Below are 19,267 nucleotides of genomic sequence, written 5' to 3'. Positions count from 1 at the left end.
ATGTTCAGAATGAGGCTAAAATATCAGCTTTGAATCAAAATGGCAGACTTCCTGAATCTTCTTTTTTTTATTATAATGGCTTCTAGAAACTCTTTTGTGGGCCTACTTGTGATAGGCATGACTAGCAAATTAAAATTTCATGTGTTTAAAGTGAAATTGACTTACTGTAATAGGCAGAATTTTCCAACTAAATAAAAAACAAAACACTGTAGGACGAGATTAGAAAGGACCAAAATGACCTTAAAAAAGGGCTGCTTCAAACCAAAATGGTGGACTTTTTGCGCGTTTTCAGGCATTCTTTCTGAGACTTTTTGTGGGTCTACTTATGATTGACATGTCTAGCAAATTTCATGTTGCCAAGTGAAACTGGCCTCAAGAGCTCAAATTTGAAAACATATTTAAGTTAGCTTACTTACAAGATACATTTAAGTATCTTCAATAGATGCCCTATGAAATGCCGCCTGACGACTCTACAGTATGTGCGGACAATAGCAAATTAGCATGCCGCAAAATAATCTGCATTATGAATCAATCATTAAATTTACATACTTATTAAAACGATTCAGAATGAAAAATTCTGTCAGTTGTGTAGTTTTGATGGTCGTATCTTGAGTCAAAATGGGGCGCACTACTTGGCTGCCACCAGCAGAGGTGCTGTTGAGTTACTAAATTACATCCCCGTTAAATCCTTAGTGCATATTTTCAATGTCATGTATTTTGTTGGCGCAGAAGTTGTTAAATCACACGCAAAAATCTTTTTCTTGTGTTGTTTCCCACAGGGAAGCCGCCAATGGGCAGCCTTGCTGTTTGGGTTGCGGTTCTGGCCGCCTTGTCAGGTTGCGGCTGGGCCGCAGGGCACAGGAGAGGCGACGTGGATGCAGCTAGCATCCCGCAGATGTCATCCACGGTAAATAGCAAGTCATTAACATTATGTTCTGTGTTTAATCTCCCTTCCAAACTTATTAGTGGTTCTTTTTGGCAACGTGGAGATGTGGAGTTTTTAATCGTTTTTTTGCTTCTTTTATTGCGTCAAGTTTTTGAGTTGCCTTGGTCTCTGCTAGCAAGGGATGTACAGTAAATATCTTCCCTGCCTTTTGCGCTATCATATAAATGTAAAAAAAAAAAAAATAATATTAAGTGGGTTGGAATGAGAATGCTACGCCGCAGAACTGCAATGGAGTCTTCCCTCACTACAGTGATTATCTTTAACACGGAATTTACGACAGGTCGTTTTATAAACTTGCTATAACTCTGGTGCTAAGCCATAAAATTAAATGTGAGGTATGAGAACGGACTCGGTTTTCTCATAAGGAAACGCAAACTTTTTTTTTTTCTTTTTTTTTTTTACTTCTGACGTTGGGCGATGTTTGTCATACGCGCTCGCAGCAAAGCAAAGCAAAGCGGCGTTTTACGAGCGTGAAATGCGCCGGGCACGCTTTAATCAAAGTGCTTCGACCTCTGTAGCACCTTGATTATGCTTAATAACTTCAGGTTTTACACCACATTTATATGCCGGAAGGTTTTAGGGGAATTGAAAGAGTCCGTGTTAAAGCACTTGATGACGCTGGATGGGCTATTCTGGTTTTCATGGCAGGTGTTCTAATAAATGTATTAATCAGTGGCGCTGCAGAGACGTTTTTTTTGTACGTTTTCTGCCCACATGTTGGCGGACTACTTTCTGAAGTCCAGATGATTGACTGTTCTGTTTCCTAACTCATTCACTGCCATTGACGGCTATAGATGTCAAAAAATTCATTTGAACTATTTCTATTAGTTTCACATTTTTTCCCCCACTTTTGTTAACAAGAGTATGAAAACCTAGAATTTTTTTATTGTACATTTAGAACAGATTTAGGATTTATTGAATACTATTGAAGTCATGTGACTAATTACAATAAAAACAATTTAATCGCCTGACGCCCCTAATTTATCAATAATCTTTTATGAAAAAAAAAAAAAGATTATTAAAAAAAGTCTAGGATTTCATACTCTTGTTATCAAAAGTGGAAAAAAATGTTAAACCAATAGAAATAGTTCAAATGATTTTTTGACGTTTATAGGCGTCGATGGCAGTGAATGAGTTAAGGGAACTGAATAGTTTCATTTGGGCTCCCAAAAAAAGTGACTTCAAATTCCTCTAACTTTAGACTAATTATAGACCACCATGTTTTTGATACATCCGTTTGTTTAGCAGACCACTTTCTGGTTTATAGAGAATAACCACAAAAACATTTTTCTGAGGGGTGGAAAACTGTACCATACTTGAGTCAAATGGCCCAAAAAAAACATACAAAAATCCTTTAATCCCTGAATGATTGTAGAACACCATGTTTTTAATCCGTCTGTTAGTTAGCAATTCAGTTTCTGGTTTGCAGAGGACGACCGCAAAATGACTTCCTGGATCACAGAAAATCACCATAAGATGACGAATCATTTAAATAAAATATTATGGGCGTGCAGAAAATGGTTCTATCCATGACTAAAGCTGCCCTAAATAAAATTAAATAATTAAATGAATATTCCGTAGTAGATCACTTGTTATTGGGCCAGTTAAAAGTTTGGAGTTTTTTTGCATGAGCCAACTAAAACAAAAAAGCTCAAATCTTGTGTTTAAGTTAATTCAGTATTTTGAATATATTGTGTGTATATATTGCTATAATTTAATTGAAAAACCGTCCAGAACCCTCACAGCGTTTATTCTGAGCTAACCGTCGAGCGTGGCTTGATGAGCTCTCACCTGCAGCGAAATTGAGGCCAGCCGAGCGTTGCCCTTCGGATGATTGCCGTGTTAAAATGGCGTGGTGGTGTCGGGTGGGGAAATGGAGGGGAGGGCAGTGTCCGTTGGAGCGGCCGGTCCAGATGCGGCGGTTCTCCTTTTCCGAAGGTCCGACCTTCTCCCTGCTCATTTCGCGTCCTGGGTTTTAATTTTCACGTGGCGCGCACTCCAGGCGCACTTTGCGGTGCTTGTGAATGTGACCTGCTATCTATTTAAACACTCGGCTTACCTACAATTTGACCAGGAGAAGCTAAAGTAGCGTTCTCATCACGGATGATACAAATCTCAAGCCCTTTCGAAAGAGTTACGCGGCAACACGAAACGATCGGTTTCCAGCATGCCCATATTTGGAAATGCTGACGCAGCAGCCTACCAGCAGACTTTGCTCATTTCAAGAAGGAGCAGCAATTGAAAAAACGATTTGTTCGGCGAGAACTTGTCGGACAACACACTATTGAATAGAACATTTTCCATCGTGCAGCCCAGCAAGGGTCCATTGCATGTTCTCCGTCCCTGCTAAATGCAGTGTGAAAAGGGCTTTCGTCTTTAGCTGCTCGTTATAACACTTGAGAGTCCTGTCAAGACGACTGCAAAATCCAGAAGTAGAAAACGGATCCAAATAATACCATCAGCAGTGCCAAGCATGTTTTTTCCGCATCATCTTGGGAAACATTGGCCCAATGTTGCACTGAAAAAGTCATAGTTGGAAATAAACCTCGGATACGACCATTTCCCCCCATTATTTTTAAATGAATGAAATGGAGTTAGCCCATTCTTGTTCTCAACGGCTTCAATGTTAAAGGAATTAATTAGCATATTTTTCGATGACCACTTTTTCAACCATATCGGCACCCTATCTAAAAATGATTGGTAAATCTTATTGGACAGCTTCTGAAACTCCAAAAGCAAAGACGCATTTTTTTTTTTTTTGCTTTCTTGCTTTTTGTGGTTATCCTCTTACATTGATCTGTTGATGCCCGTCGAGATATTTGCACTCAACGCCGCGTCCCCTTTGGCTCGGTTTCACTCAGCTCATTAGTAAGCCCGTCGATGAATTAGATACGAGCGGGGTCCCGACGTTTGGAGTAAACGCCACTGGGGGAACGGCGACGGGATGGAGATAGATTAGCTCGCTGAAAATAGTCATGATTGATTTATTCTCTTTTTGGCAGACAGCATAGAGAGAACGCTGTTTATTTTTTAGCGGTTTTTACAACTCCACTGTTAGGCGCGCGCGAAAACGGGTGCCCACGTGTCAACGGTCCAATTAAGAGCGAGCAAAATGAGTCTTGGATGCGGTCATTGTCGTCCAAACTTTCTACCTTTTTGGCTTCCTGTCATGCTTTTGTTTTTGAGGGGGCACAATTGTTATCTGTTTCTGTAATAACAACCCTGGTGTGTTTGTGTGTTTGTGTTTGCAGGAGAGGGTCGAGGCGGTCGCGAGCATCGATCAATGTGAGTACACGCGCTGCGTTTAAATCAAATAGCAGTTTTGTACCTGGCGACACCTCGGCGCGCTGTATTATTTTGCTTCATCTCACTTGTGGCGCCACGTTCACGTCGCCTTTTCATATTGCCGGCCGTGAATACAAAACGACCTTCATAAAACGTAGCAGATGTTTTATGAGCTGGAAAAACTCACATTTCTCACCTGAAAGTTTTTCAAGGTGAACGCCAAAACTGCTTGTCGGATCCACTTGGTTATGGTCTAGGAGAGAATTTGCACTTTCGGATTTCGGGTTCTGGTTCGGTTGACGGTAACGACCTCAAATCATTTCTCAACTAATTTATCAACAGTCATTAAAAAGTACTTTTATGTAGTTTATGTATCATTTCCCAATAAATGTCTGGGCTCAATTGGTCATTAAAGCTCATGTAATAGTTTATGTACAATTTACCACAACATTTCACAACCACCCTTACAATTGCTGGGTTAAAAAAAAAAAAGTTTTAATCCATCTTGCATTATTTTTAACCCAGCGTTTTTTAAGATCTATGAAGTATTTTAAGCCGAATTTCAAGGGAAAGTAGTAGAATTTCCTCCAAAACTGGAATGAAGTACTTTTTATACGATTGAGCTAAATTTGTTGATATTGATACATAATAGTTATTCAAAAATGTATGAACATATTTTTTGTATGACGGAATCTCACAGGAATTTAGTAGGATTCCATACAAAAAAATTGTTTCTCACAAAAATTTTTGACAAAAGGAATTTTAAGATATCGTTTCCTTAAATAATAAACTTGATGGCTACCGCATTTGACATGGTTGTGGTTTTGACGCATTTAGCAAAACTTGAAATACATCCAAACTATTTCTCACAGCAATTGAGTAGAATTTCATACAAATTCCACTGTTAAGTCGGCCATTTTTGGGTAACTTCATTTACGTAATATTTTTAGCACAAATTCTCATGAGCATTCACATCTCCTCTGTTCTATTTCTTTTTTTTTGCAACATCTGCTTCACATCCTGTTCTTTTTCCTCCTCGTCAAAGTCACCTGTCGACCTTTATTTGTCAAATTCCACCAGTTGTTCGCTCGCCTGCTGGCGCTGCTCCTGCGAGCTGCAGTTGTGTGCATGCTTATGAAAGTCATAATTTTAGCCTTTGTCATGTGACTTTTCTTTCGTTATTTATTTTTCCTGGCCGCTAATTGCTTTTGTATTTCAAAACAAAAAAACACCTGCCTGGTACAATTTTCCCCGACCAGCCGAGTCGCGCGAATCCCGACAGGAAACAGGTGTCTCTCTGACACGTCGACAAGCAGCAGCGTGTGAATTTATAACAAGCACACACACACACACACCGTGACAATAAACGAATGCCCTGGAGGTGACGCTCGGAGACGACAGTTTTGTGTCACCTGGCTTGCGTTAAGTTTATTTTCCTGTGATTCATTCTGGGCGTATTCATCAACAAAGCCGAAGATCGAATACAAGTAATCTGTGTTCACGTTTTAGTTTGTAAGAGCACGAATATGTAACCCTAAGCCAAAAAACCTAAGGAGCGCTGCAATTTTGTTGGCTGTGCAGATTAGTTTCTTCTAAAGAGCACAAATCTGGCAGATTGTTCTCTACTTTCGCTAACAACAGTTTGGCAGAGTGACCAATTCTTAAAAAAAAAAGAAAAAAGAAGAAGCTTCAAGCTGTTTACTGCCACTCACAGTCAAAGTTTACTATTTAACTAAACTTACAATATTGAGAATTACACCTTGTTTATTTAAAACAACCAAAAGTTGCTAGCGTACATAATAGAACATGCCACAGATGAGCTAGCGATTAGCATTGATAGTTGCGCTCTTATCCTTTTTTCATTTTTATGACTCATGAGCTGATTTTTATTGTGAACACACATTAAAATATAAAAGCCTAACCTGCTGAGTCAGCATATTATCTTTTGTCCAGGCAGATTTTATCTGAGACATAGTGGCGTTCATTAGCTTGCGCAGGTGTTGCTAATGTTAATAGCCCTCTAATAGCGTGTGTGGCTTTTTCATAATGAAGCCAACTAGCTGATGTTTTTTTCTTTTTCTTTTTTAAACCTGTCCTGTCATACGAGGCCAGGACAGACGTTTCGTAATTTGCCGAATTCTCCCGTGGGACTAATTACCTCGCCGCCTGTTTGTATGCCAAGCCACATCCTCCTGTCACACTCACGCCGCCGCTGCTACGCTTTGTGCATGAGAAGTTTGCTGCTTTCGCATCTCTTTGTATTCCCATTCTTCCTTCGACTTGTTTGCGTCACGTGACGAATGTGGCATTAATCACGCTGGCCCACTTTTGCAGGAAGTGGCGCTTTTCCGCCATGCGGATATTGTGATGTTCCAACACAAGTCGTTCTTTTGAAATGTCACCCACTGTGCGCATTGCATTGCGTGGGGGATAAAAAAAAAAGAAGAAGAAAAGCTGCGTATTAATCATTCTTATTGCAAACGCTGATTCATCCGAGCAGGACAGCAGAGTTTGTTACTGTTACTGTGCAATTGTATATTCCTGACTTGTGGACTCATCTTATTTGCGTATTCATTTTTTTTTAAAGAAGTTAGCTCATGCCGCTAGCTCATTTTGTCAATTTTTTTTCTCATGTCAGCGCAAGGCACAACATGGTGGAGCGGGCTTTGAACAAAGCCTCATTTCACTTTTACGACTTTGATAAGGTCTCGGGATGTCAGGGTGATCTTTATGGTCGCTCAGCTTAATGAAATCACTCCTCCTCTACCTCCCCTTCTTCCTCCTCTTCCTCGGTGCCGAGATTTACGATGTAGCTTCGCTAAACTTGTCCGAGCTCCAGCGGTGAAAATTCATTTTTCTAAGGGGGGGGGGGGGGGGCAGCTTTGTAGGAGTCACTGGACAATGTAAGCGGGTGTGAACATTAGAAATAATATTACTATTATTTGTTTCATCCCCTTTACATGTTATTTTATAGCACATTTAACATGTATTTAACGGCTCACATTGTTACCATGCTTAGAAAACTGTTGACTTTGAATGGAGAAAGTTACTGTGCGTATGGGAACATTAGAAATCGGGTGTATTTATTATTATTTTTTTTTAGCAATTAACTCCTGTTGCTCATCTTTGTATTGAGCATTTAGGGTCACAATGTTATCCATGCACAGGATTTGACTTTGAATAGCACAAGTTACTTTGAATGCATGAACATTAGAAATGATGCATTTCACTTCTCAGATCATCTTTTTAAAGCTTTTGTTTCTTATTTTTTGTGACCCAAAAGCCTATTGTTGAATTTGAAGGGCAGCATTTGAAAAACTAAGCATACATGAACATTAAAAATCACAAGTTTTTTTTCTTTCTTAATTTTTAACCAATTTACTCCCTGTTTTTACTTTTATCATTCTGTTTAAAGGGCCTTGACAGATAAACATTTAAATGGCAGAACTACTTGTGTATACTTGAACATTAGAAGTAACACTATTTTTTTAAACAATTTGCATTTCCTGATGATCTTTTCATGGCTCCAGTTTCTTATTCCACGTTACCAAAACAGCACATTTGAATACAGTGCATAGGTCAACAATTGAAATTACACTCTTTAAAAAAACGAATATTTAATATGTATTTAAAGGCCCACAGTGTTATTGAAATATATAAATAGCAGTGGTAATTTATTATGCCTAGGTGAACATTAGAAATTCCGCTTTTTATTGATTTATTTTAGCAATTTAATACTGCTCATTGTTGTATAGCACCTGTTTCTTATTTTACGTGTTTTTAAAGGCTCCTGTTGTTACCCAAATGAAGCACATTTATGGCGACGATGGCGCCGCCTTCGCGCCTGCGTTGCCAGCTGTCACGCCCGAGACGAGCGATCTCTATTAGGCGGCTGGCCCGCATCCAGCCTCACCACCTGTCTGGCACGCGCCGCTACAAACCTGACAGCTCATTAATTGGTGAATTAATTGTTTGGTCGTGACAACACTTAAGAGGCGTTCGCATAACTCCCAAGAAGGATGCCGTCCGTGTATTCATAGCCACATTGATGAGTTTTATTTGGAGAAAAAAAAAATTTCTTTCTGTTTTTTGGTCTTTGGAAAGCATTGTGATTTTAAATGTCGGCTGGAATTTGTTTACGTTGATTCACATATTGTGCGCACTGTTATGTTTTTGAGAATAAAGTCAAGATTTTATGGGAATAAAGTCTAATTAGTCAAAGATGGTCGTACATTTTACAGGAAAAAAGTTGCTATTTTAAGATATTAAATTTAAAAAAAAAAAATTTATTACATATTTCATGAGAATAATGTAAAAACTAAAAACATTCAAATTAGTAATTAAGTTAGGAAAAAGTGGTAATTTGATAATTGCGTGATTTCCACAAGTAAAAGATGTCATTTTACGAGGAAAAAAGTTATCATTTTATTAAGGATCATAGTGTGATTTTTACTGGAAAGAAATCAAATCTTGGGAGAGAAAAGTTTGAGAGGTTTTAAAACGAATAAAATTAGAATTTTCAAGAGGATGAAGTTTATTTTTTTAAATTTTTATTTTATTTTTTTTAACGTATTTTATAAGCGTAACGTAAAGTCAAGAGGACACAAGTGTACTTTTGAAAGAATAAAGTTCCAATTATAATCAATAAAAATAAGATTATTGCAGGAAAAATGTTCAACAATTTTTTATGAAAGTATAGTCCTGATTTTTCTGGGGGAAAATGGGATAATTATGCTGATGTCATGGTTTTTGAAAGAAAAAAGCGCAATAGAAGAAAGTGGTCTTTTTTCTTTTAAAAGCTATTTTATGATCACGTAAGTTTTTTTCTGAATAATTTTTCAATTATATAAATATATATATATATAAATATACCCATGGCAATTATGCTATACCAACTGACTATCATAGTTCCAGTTTTCCATCTAAATGAATGGAGGGTACTGCATGCCTAGGTGGCGCTATTGAGTGATTTGTGTGTGTGTGTGTGTGTGTTCATTTTCCGTTGGATATCATTAGTTCCAGTTTTCCATCTAAATGTTCTTTTTATTCATTTATCTTTCAACTACAATTAATACTTTTTAAATTTTCACATAATTTAGCTGTAAACTTCATAAACATTCAGATTAGCATTCAGCTATTAGCATTCAGCTTTCAGCATTTTTTCACGCAATATCTGCAGAAATTGCACTTAGTCTAGTTTTTACGGAAATAGATTGAAATAAGATGAAAAAATTGGTAGTTTCAATAGAACAAAGTTATTCTACCAGATTTACTAACTTAAGGGCCAACGTAATTCTACTGGTCTACTATGACAGTATGACGGTGGTTTGAATTCCGAAACGATGTCCACTTTTGTGGTGTTCGTAGTCACGTTCGTACGCGTTGCTTTATTGCTTCCAGCTTGCGTTGTTAAAGCAGAAAGTGAAACGTAATGGCTTTACTGCACACGTAAAAACCTGCCATGTCAGAGTTAAAGACATTAAGGCCATCTGCTTTTTTTGCCCTACACACACACACACGCTTGCTTTCAGAAAACACACACACACACCATCAACACAAACAAACAGCAGCAGCAGGCGAGCTGATTACCTTGTTATCGAAGTGGCGCTTGTTTCCTGGCGATAACGAGATCAATTAACCTGTTAGCAACAGTCCAATAATTGCAGGTGCACACCGCTAGTTGGTTGTGTAGCATCCTGATAAACTGTGTGTGCACGAATGTGGGTGAGAGTGCATGTGAGGCCAACTTGACATTGTTTCCAAATGTTGCAATTACGATGGTTTCTAAACTTCTCGATACGAACATCATTTTATGAGAAAAAGTGGTAGGCTGGTGAAAATAAAATGGAGTGAAAATATTTTCCTCTCAAACGTGTCATCATATTCTTTAATATTCTTTATTTTATAAAAATAAGATTATAGAAAAAGGGCGACTTTTTCCTCGTAAAACTAGCGTAGCTCAATATTATTGCGAGTTTGTTCTCAGAGAAAATATCACAACTTTATTGTTGTGAAATGGTGTCTATTTTCCTCTGAAGCATATGAATGAATTTCTTTAAAATTGACATGAAAAATAAGACGTAAAGCCGTTAAAACTCAAAAAGTACAGTAACATCATTCATTTAAAATCGTGACATTTTTCTCGTAAAGCTATAGTCCCCAAATTTGTAAAATTCCAACTTTATTCTGAAAATGTAAGACTTATTTATTGTAACCATACACATATTCGCTTTATTATTTACTAAAAATACAATAATATATACTGTATATAAATAAATAATAACTAAATGTATGATTTTACCTGTAAAATCACTCTTTATCCTCTCGTAACAACATTCCCCTAAATTTACACTAGGGTATTCTCATAAAATTACGTTATTATAAAAATCATAAGCGATCAATTTGAATGTATCCTCCCAGTATTATGTTTCAGCTTGAAGTGAAGAACTTAAACCTAAGTGCAATGTAATGGACCCTAATGAAAATAATTTTAAAAAAGCGTGTTGCCAGCCAATTTTGAAATTCAATAACTTCCCCACCCGCTCACTCTTATGTTGTTTTTCTTCCCTTTCAATCGACAATCAAAGCACATCAAAGACGTGATATATCCTTCGAGTGTCCGAGAATAACTTGACGGCGGCGCCACATATACAAGAATCTATTTATAAAAGCGTGTGATCTGAGGAGCCGTTTTCAAATGCATGAAGATTAATTGAAAAAGAAAAAAACTGCAGGTGCCCGCTTCCTTCGGAATGAGATGGTTGAATAATGTATTATTGAACGGCTGGTAAATAACATCCAGATGGAGGCGGGCGGATTGCAATAAAAGCGGGTCAACAAAACTGGTCACACTTGGCAGTCGACTTGTTTTTATGACTTCTAATGTGATGTAAAACAAGCAGCATTTCGTTTATTTTTATTTGAGTGTTGCCATGGCTGGATTTGTTTTTAATCATTGGTTGGTTTGTCTTGAATTGAGGTCTTTTGATGGTTTCAACTCATTCTTCAGTACGTGGTTGATTTTAATTACTTGTATTCAAACGGTAAAGGTACAACTGTACAGTATCTAGTTGATTGTAATTACTGCAACATGTAATCTCAAAGCAAACACATTCCAGAGTCTCAATTCCGTACTGGAGCTAAATTCACGGCACTTAGCAATGGGATGTTTGCCTTTTCGTTACAATTCGGCCAGAGCGGCGGCCATCGCAGCAAAGGCCCGCCATTTTAGTGGCTCCATTTAGGGCAGACGAGATACGATCTCCCGGCACGGCATTTGGTATTCAAACACAAATGGAGCAATTTGCGCGAATAGCAATGGCGTAATGGCGGCGCTGCAGGTGCGACCGCCGAGGATCCTCGCGAGTCGGGGTGGGTGTCATCGGTTAAGGACGTCAGCGTTGAGGGAAGACAGAGGGTAATGAAATTGCTACTTGCCATACTAAGCAGTGGCAGTTAGGATGCGGCAGGAATCAGATGGTGGCTAGGGCTAGGGTGCTTATTTTGACATGGCGGAATGAGCTGTCTCCCTGCTGAAAGAAGCGATAATTCAGCTGTCATTCCCAGGAGGGCGGGCTGCTGGCGGATAAGGCGGCGAACCAATTTTGGAAAGAGTGCCAAGAGGTGAGAGACATCAGCGCCACTTTTGCCTACCGAAACGCCAAAAAAGGGCACGTTTGTTCTCACCTGCCAGCAACAAACGTCAGCTACTGTAAAAAACAATATTGATCGGTATTTTTCCGTAGCGTGTCTTTCAGTTGTGTACTGTTTAAGGTACTTAAGTAATGGTAACTTGAGATGTCATGCATTCGTACCCCTAAAATGACTTCTACGAGGCCTGAAACACTAGAAGGTTCCATTAGGACGTGATAATGGCGCAAGGCAGCTGATTGAATGGCACTCTACCAACGTTTATAGCCGGCTAGCTCCCTGTCTGATTGTCCGATCATTGTCTATGTGGCAATCTTTCACGCTGCCTTCTCGCGGTGAAAAAAATGGATGCGACTCGCTTTCAAGCGCCCCCTCCCCACCCCGCTGAGAGGCGCATACCAAACTAACTCCAGCGAACGATGGAATGGAATGTGGGAAAAGTGCAAAGTCAAGGCTTTAGCTGTTAGCTTTTATGATCTCCCGGATGTTTTTTTTTTTTTTTTTGCCCCGCCTGTCTTGTCCTTAATATGCGATTGACTCTTTTGATTTGTTTTCGGCGTGCAACATCGTAAAAGTTAAAGGCTACCACCGCCGCTTGTAGACGAGCCGTAAACACTGGCGCTTACGTCGACACCTCATATTTCAGAGGCCACAAATCATGTTTGTGTTGACTCGGATTCAGCTCACTGAGCACAACAATAATGTGCTAACCCGAATATCACAGCGAGGCCTGCTGTTAGCACCTTAACGAAAATGCTAACATTATGCGAAACACTAATAAAAACACTAATAATCCTAATAAAACAAAACGAGACAAAAATGCTAACCTTATGATGCTAACCTAAACACGAGACCCATGGATAGCTCCTAATCCATAATGCTAATGTTGTGCTAATACTAATGCCTTAACCATAATGATAACATGATGCTAACCCCAATGTAAGACCATAAATACATTATGCTAAGCCTAACCCGCAAACCTTTTTAGCTTTTCAGATAACATTGGGCAACTAGATATGTTGTTTAGCAAAAAAAATTGCTAACATTAGCCTAACCCTAACAGAAGACCTGTTAACTCTTTAACCAGAATGCTAATGCTATGCCAACTGTAACCTCAATGTAAGATTTGCTATGCTGTTATGATTACCATATCACCAACATGTAATATCTTTAACCTAAAATGTTAAAATTACGCCAACCCCAAACCGAGCGCTCAATTTTCCATCTCAACGGTTCATCCTCATTCCTTCTCTCTTCCCTCTCCTGTTTATGTTGCGAGCCATTAAATCATGGTGGTGAAAATGCACACTTTTATTTGACTGAATGCCATAAAGCAACGTTTTCCCGCTACCAAGAAGCTATAAGTCTTTAATTACCATGCGCCCCCTCTTCCTTTTGTGGGCCTATTAGGCAAAAAGTGCTTGGAGAAATGTAATTACATTCATGTATCATTAATAGTCCATCTCTCTGTTATTTCGAGAGAGTGCAAGGGTGGGTGGGTGATATGATGGTACGTTATCTTTGGATATAGTTGTAAATAGTTAATCTGGGCCCACAGGAGGTCCGCTGACATTTGCATTCAACACGCTTAGTGTCCCATTAATTCCCTTTCAAGTCAAAGAAAAATGTGTTTTTATCTTTTCAAAAAATGACTTTTTTTCTTTCGAAAGGATACGACATTAATTTTTTTAGCTTAACCCTAACTCATACCTTGACGTAAAACCTGTTATCTCTTTGGCCAGAATGCTAATGTTATGCTTATCATATCCCCAAGTTGCTCTTTGTTAGCTATTAGACTTAATACAGCAGGCCATAACTGCAATATATGGCTTGCTGTTAGCTCTTTAACCAAAACGATCACCCTACGGTAATTATTAAGTTATTCTAATCTTAAGGTAAGGCCTATTGTTGTCTCTTCAATGAAAATATTTACATTATCTTAACCCTAACCTCTAACACTGCCTCTAATGTAAGACCTATTGTTAACTTAAGTATCAAACCAAAATTCGAACCCTAAAGCTAACGTAACACGCAAGACCTTGTATCGCTTCAACCAAAGGGCTAGCGTTACTTTAACCCTAACATTAAGACCTGTAGTTAGTTTTTACCAAAGCGACAAAAGTTACGCTGACTGTAACCCCATTGTAAAGTTATCGCTTTAACCAAAAATGCTAACTAATGTAAGACTTAAAATGTCTAATGTTATGCTGACACTAACCCTTCAAAAGTTTGACATTTTCAATTATTTTAGCCATTTAGCCTCGATGATAGTGCTTCCAATTCAATCAGCCATTTTCTTGTGTGTGACTTGTTTGCTGAAACTCAACACTTCAGTCAGTTTATGACAGATACTTAGTGATGACCTCCGCTGACAAATATTTATTTTGTGAGCGGTACTACGGAAGATATACACACACTCGCGCTAATTCTACAAGCTGTCATGCCGCCCCAACAATTCACCCTGGCAGCTTTTGACCGGGATGGAAGAAAATGTGGCTTTTCATGCTAATTTGAGAGCTAATTGCTTCACTGCCCGAATGTTAACTGCCAGAACATCAACCGCCATATTGCATATGACTGAATGCTTATGTTTTGTTAGCCTCTAGCTCTAATGCAAATCAATGTAAGACCTGTTGTTAGCTTCTTTTGTTGCTAACCCTGACATATGACTGCTTGTTAGCTTCTTAACAACAACGCTAACATTGTGCTAACCTTAACTCTAATCCCTAACGTCAATGTATGACCTGATGAATCCGAAAGTTATGCTAACCCTAAGACTAACCTGAGACCTATTGTTGGCTCTTTTACAAAACTGCTAATGCTACGCTACCCATAACATCCACCTTAAATAAAACGTCAACGCGTACCATTCTACTTCTCTATCCATGGAAGAGGAGCCAAGATGTTATTGATCTCAGACCGGACGATGTACTTGCATCTAACCCGCGGGTCAACTCCCCGAGGTACCTTTTTCAGACTTGTGTCAAGTTTATAGCCGCTATGCCAGGCGGGAGATTCACAGCCAAAGCTCTCCTGCTTCCCCAAGCAGCCACCCAGAGGCTACTCGTGGCTGGCCGCATTGTGGAGGATTATCTTTGAGAAAATTGGTTACCTACTTTCTATTCTTCAGTGTTGAGTACAGAGCCTTAAAGAGGGAGACCCCCCTAAAGGAATGCTGTAAAATTTGTTTAAAAAAAAATTGTTAAAAAAAAAAATACCAGTAGTTTTATGACATAACCCCCCTCCCCCCACCACCACTACATTTGTGCAAAGATTTTGTTCAACAACTATACATAACCCAGTGACCTAAATGCAGAAGTTCATCCACGCTGTTGTTGTCTGCCAGCCTATCTTTATCTCAGTATTTGCCGATAGAGGCTCGGCGTGTGCCATCCACAACCTTGTGAACGTTTCCCGCGGTACAAAGTGGATTTTGACAGATGAGAAGCTGCTTCTTGCAGATGGATTTCATTGGCCGGACACGTTTCCAGCTGGACTGGAGCGATGCCACGCTCGTGTCTTCAGGGGGTCTGACGAGCGCTGCCAGGATCACGCTGAGGCATGCTGGGTAGGCAGGCGCGAGGCGTCCAAGCACGCCGACTTTGTTCCCAGTGGGCCGCCGGCCAGTAGCTGCAGTTTAATGGAGTGATGCTGCCCCGGAATGGAAATGGCGACCTTCGTTAGTCTCTCTTTCCCGTTAAGCAATTACATTGATCTGACGCAGAGGTCCAGTGCGTAACTTATTTCAAACTTGTAAATCATGCATGTTAGGTAAGTGTATTATTGTTTTTTTTTTCCCTGTATCACTTTGCATCGATTAGACTCCCTTTAAATATTTCAAAAGCATTGGGAAGAACTGCAACAATTAGCGATGGAGTAAAAGAAAAGTGCTCATCGTTTTTCTTCATATGCGAGGTTTGCAGAAGAGTCTTAATAATCTAAATTAGTTCTAATTAATGACCTTAGTATATTTTCTCATAAACACTGTAAACTATTTCGATTGATTCTCACGCTAATTGTCTGTTTGCTAACGTAGGTTAGATTCATTGACGACTATGTTTGTTTTTCAAATAACACGTTCGTCAAGGCTTTCTAAATTGTCTTAATTGGGAAACAGGTCCAGTTCATTCATTGATTAAATTGCCTTTGATGTTTATGAATATGACAAAATTATCTTCGACTGTAAACAAAAACAAAAAAACACGTACATTATGTTGTACTCTGTTGTCTTTGATTTAAAAAAAAAGTTCTTTGAAGTCCAATTTGTCTTTGATGTTTAAGAAAACGTACGTACTGTAAAAACACTAATTACAAACATTTCGAAACAGCAATTTTAGTTTTTTGTAGATTCAATCATCTTCAATGTTTATTAAAACATCATTTTTGAATACTGGACATTGTCTTTGATGTTTAGGAAAACGTGTACATTGAGTCATTGATGACTAAAATCTCTTTGATGGAGGGGAAACATACTGTAAGATTTCTTCACTACATTGTCTTTGAGGTTTAGAAAAACATTTTGGCAAAATTCTAGATTGATGTTTGAAGATGGTCATAAACCTTCCTTAAAACTTACCAAATTGTCTTTGATGTTTAGAAAAAAAACACATTAATTGAAGACTCATTTGTCTTTGACGTTTTTGGAAAATATTCTGCTCGCTTTTCTGTTGAGTGGAAACCACATTCCGCCCATCAGTTCACGGTATGGCGGGATGAGCGAGGACGTCCGGTGCTCGTTGACGGATGCCGTTTGCTAGCTGATTGTTGGCCTTGTTGTTGTCCCCCTTAGCTATCTCTCTCTCTCTCTCTCTCCCTTTATGCTTCTTGCTCTCCAGTGGGACGACAGTTAGCTTGATAAGTGATATTTATAGTCGGGCTGTGCTTCTTCGCATAGCAAGGCGGTGGTGGTGGGGACAGTGGATGATTCCCCAATGATGTTGTTTTGGTTAATTACGTCCAATCCCAAACCTCCTGACTATGAACAAACGGAAATATTAGAAAAGGAGACGTTTATTTGATATTTTCCAGGTCAAGGGTAGCAGGACGGAAAAAAAGAAGAAGAAAAAAAAACACCTTGATTTGTGAGAGCAACTGATTGCTTGGCTGCACGATGAGTCGCAATCACCGGGCTTGATTCAAGGTGACGGATCATCAGTGAGGATGGTCCAGCCTCTAATGGCTTTTGATCGGCCATCAAAAACCTGCACGCTTTGTTCATTTAAACACACAATGACACATAGATACGTCTTGATTGCAAACAATCAATACAGACGATGGAACGTGACACATTTTTCCACCATTAGCCTTTCTTTCATGACTGCCATTAACAAGTCGATGATAATCATGGCCAAGACTGAAACTGGTACTCATTTCCATGGTCATTTATGCCGTGTTTACCAAATATTAAATGAGGAGTTGAAACGCAAAAGCAGTCAACACCACGCCTACTAGCAATCTGGATTTCATGGTATTGTTCTATGATACGTTTCCAAAACCCCGCAAAACCAAACTACATAAAACAATAACGAGCCCATACGTATTATTTAAGACAAAATTGTCACGTATGTAAAGAGCGTTGTTCATTTAAACACACAAATACGACAGATGAATGACTCTCGAAAACTGCCAATAAAGACAATAGAACGTGTACTAATTTTTCCACAATTTTTCAGAACTATCACGATATAACGAGACTGTGTTTGTTCATAAAAATGGCCAAGATCGAAGCTACTAGTCATTTCCACGATCCCGTCTGCGGTGATAAACATCTGTGTAGGAGTGAGCATTGATTTCAGAGCGGCTTGTTGGCCTTTTGTGGGCCAGTTTAACTATCAATTTTTGCATCTTTTCCAATAAGTGCGCTCAATATTGTTTGACTTCTTCCGAGAGTGATCCCAAGATTGACTGCTGATCTTCGACATCCACAAAAAATACGCAGCTTGGGCTTGCTGAAGACTAGGTTGGCTTCGGTGTTCAGTAGAATTTCGTCTTTGATTGACATAAACATGTTTTTCTTGCACATCAAAGACTATTCGGTTGCCGAGAACCAAATGGCTGGCATTTATGTTCAGCAAAGACGGAACAAAAAATAACACGTGTGTTAGGTTTATTAAATGTTCATTTGGATGTTTATATTATGAAATGTGTTTATGTTTCATTTACAACTAAATTGCCTTGATATTTATATTAACTTTCTTGATGACTGGAGACGGTCTTTGTTTTTAGAAAACGCGTACATAACATGAATTGACTAAATTGTTCATTCGAGTCAAAACAATCTTATGTTTACAAATAGTATTCACAGATGGCGATTGTCTTTGATGTTTCCGAAAACGTATGTTAGGTTTGTTGGACACATTGTCTGGTCATGCCTTAAGCAATTGCATATGTGTGGGCGTGAACATTGATTCGACAACGGGTCTTTGGCCTTTCGTGGGTGTCCTCCAGCTTCATTATCATTTTTGCATATTTGCAATAATGCCACTCAATACGTTTGCCTTCTCAAGAGATTTACATCACTTTTCCATCTTTGATCGATTTTGTACATTCTGCGATCTGCTTGCTCTGCATTAACCACCGCCCGGTTTGGTGGCCAGATAAAGGCCCCGAGCCGGGACGACTCCATTAGAATGCAGACCAAATCACCCAGCGGCGTCTTTTACGGCGCGTAAACGCCGCTACTTTACAGTGTAATTAACTTCTAAAGGGGCCATGTGCAATCTCCAAGCCCTTTGGGAAGGTCCCGTTATTGGAGGGATGAAAGGCGCTTGTGGCTGGTAGCTGGTAGGGCGGTGCCCTCGGGCAAGTGTCGGACAAGGACACTTTTCAGTATTCCCCATTCGATCTTTTTGTTCTTATGCAATAAAGAAAATACATTTGTTCTAATGCCTTTGACAAACGTCTGATTCGTTAGATGCATTAGTTTAATTGAAGGTTAATAATTGTTATGGGTGTTTTGAAAACATGTTGGATTATTTAATAAGAGTAAATTGCCTTTGAAGTTTACCATTAGTTCAAGACTAAATCATGTTTATTCTTAAGGGTGGCTTTGTTTTTATGTGTTTTTGTGAATCAATTGTAAAAGCTCAACCGGGGACGAGGGTTGTAAGCTTTGCTTATTATTGTCCTTGTGAAATAAACTACTAAAATGAAAATGAAATGCTTTTACGTTCACTGACGACTAGGGCCGGGTAACGATGCTAATTAAAAAAAAAAAAAAAATCTTAGATTGTCATTGAAGTTTCAAATGCTCAATATATCGCTCTTGCGTCCAAAATCATAATTGCCAAGAATGGACACAAAAATATGCCAGTTTTTCCTCATATTCCATTCATCCTTATTTCTTGTCCACTGGTTGAAGGGCAGACGCCAAACGGCGTGGTAAAA

The 19,267-nt window shown here is 39.0% G+C and overlaps 1 protein-coding gene and 1 long non-coding RNA gene across 3 annotated transcripts in view; one reads left to right on the top strand and one right to left on the bottom strand.

Moving 5' to 3' along the window:
- Window positions 1-19,267, bottom strand: part of LOC144036599 (uncharacterized) — a 129,186-nt gene that overhangs the window by 34,993 nt on the left and 74,926 nt on the right. The window lies entirely within an intron of this gene.
- Window positions 1-19,267, top strand: part of fstl4 (follistatin-like 4) — a 120,618-nt gene that overhangs the window by 40,279 nt on the left and 61,072 nt on the right. Inside the window, exons 5-6 of the mRNA XM_077547344.1 lie at window positions 780-907; window positions 4,198-4,231. Coding sequence (XP_077403470.1) covers window positions 791-907; window positions 4,198-4,231 — 151 coding nt within the window. The 5' untranslated portion in view covers window positions 780-790. The remainder of the gene's footprint in view (window positions 1-779; window positions 908-4,197; window positions 4,232-19,267) is intronic.

Source organism: Vanacampus margaritifer, chromosome 16, assembly GCF_051991255.1.
Source record: "Vanacampus margaritifer isolate UIUO_Vmar chromosome 16, RoL_Vmar_1.0, whole genome shotgun sequence".
Lineage (NCBI taxonomy): Eukaryota > Metazoa > Chordata > Actinopteri > Syngnathiformes > Syngnathidae > Vanacampus > Vanacampus margaritifer.
Note: the sequence above shows the minus strand (reverse complement) of the source record. Positions and strands in the feature narration are given on the sequence as shown.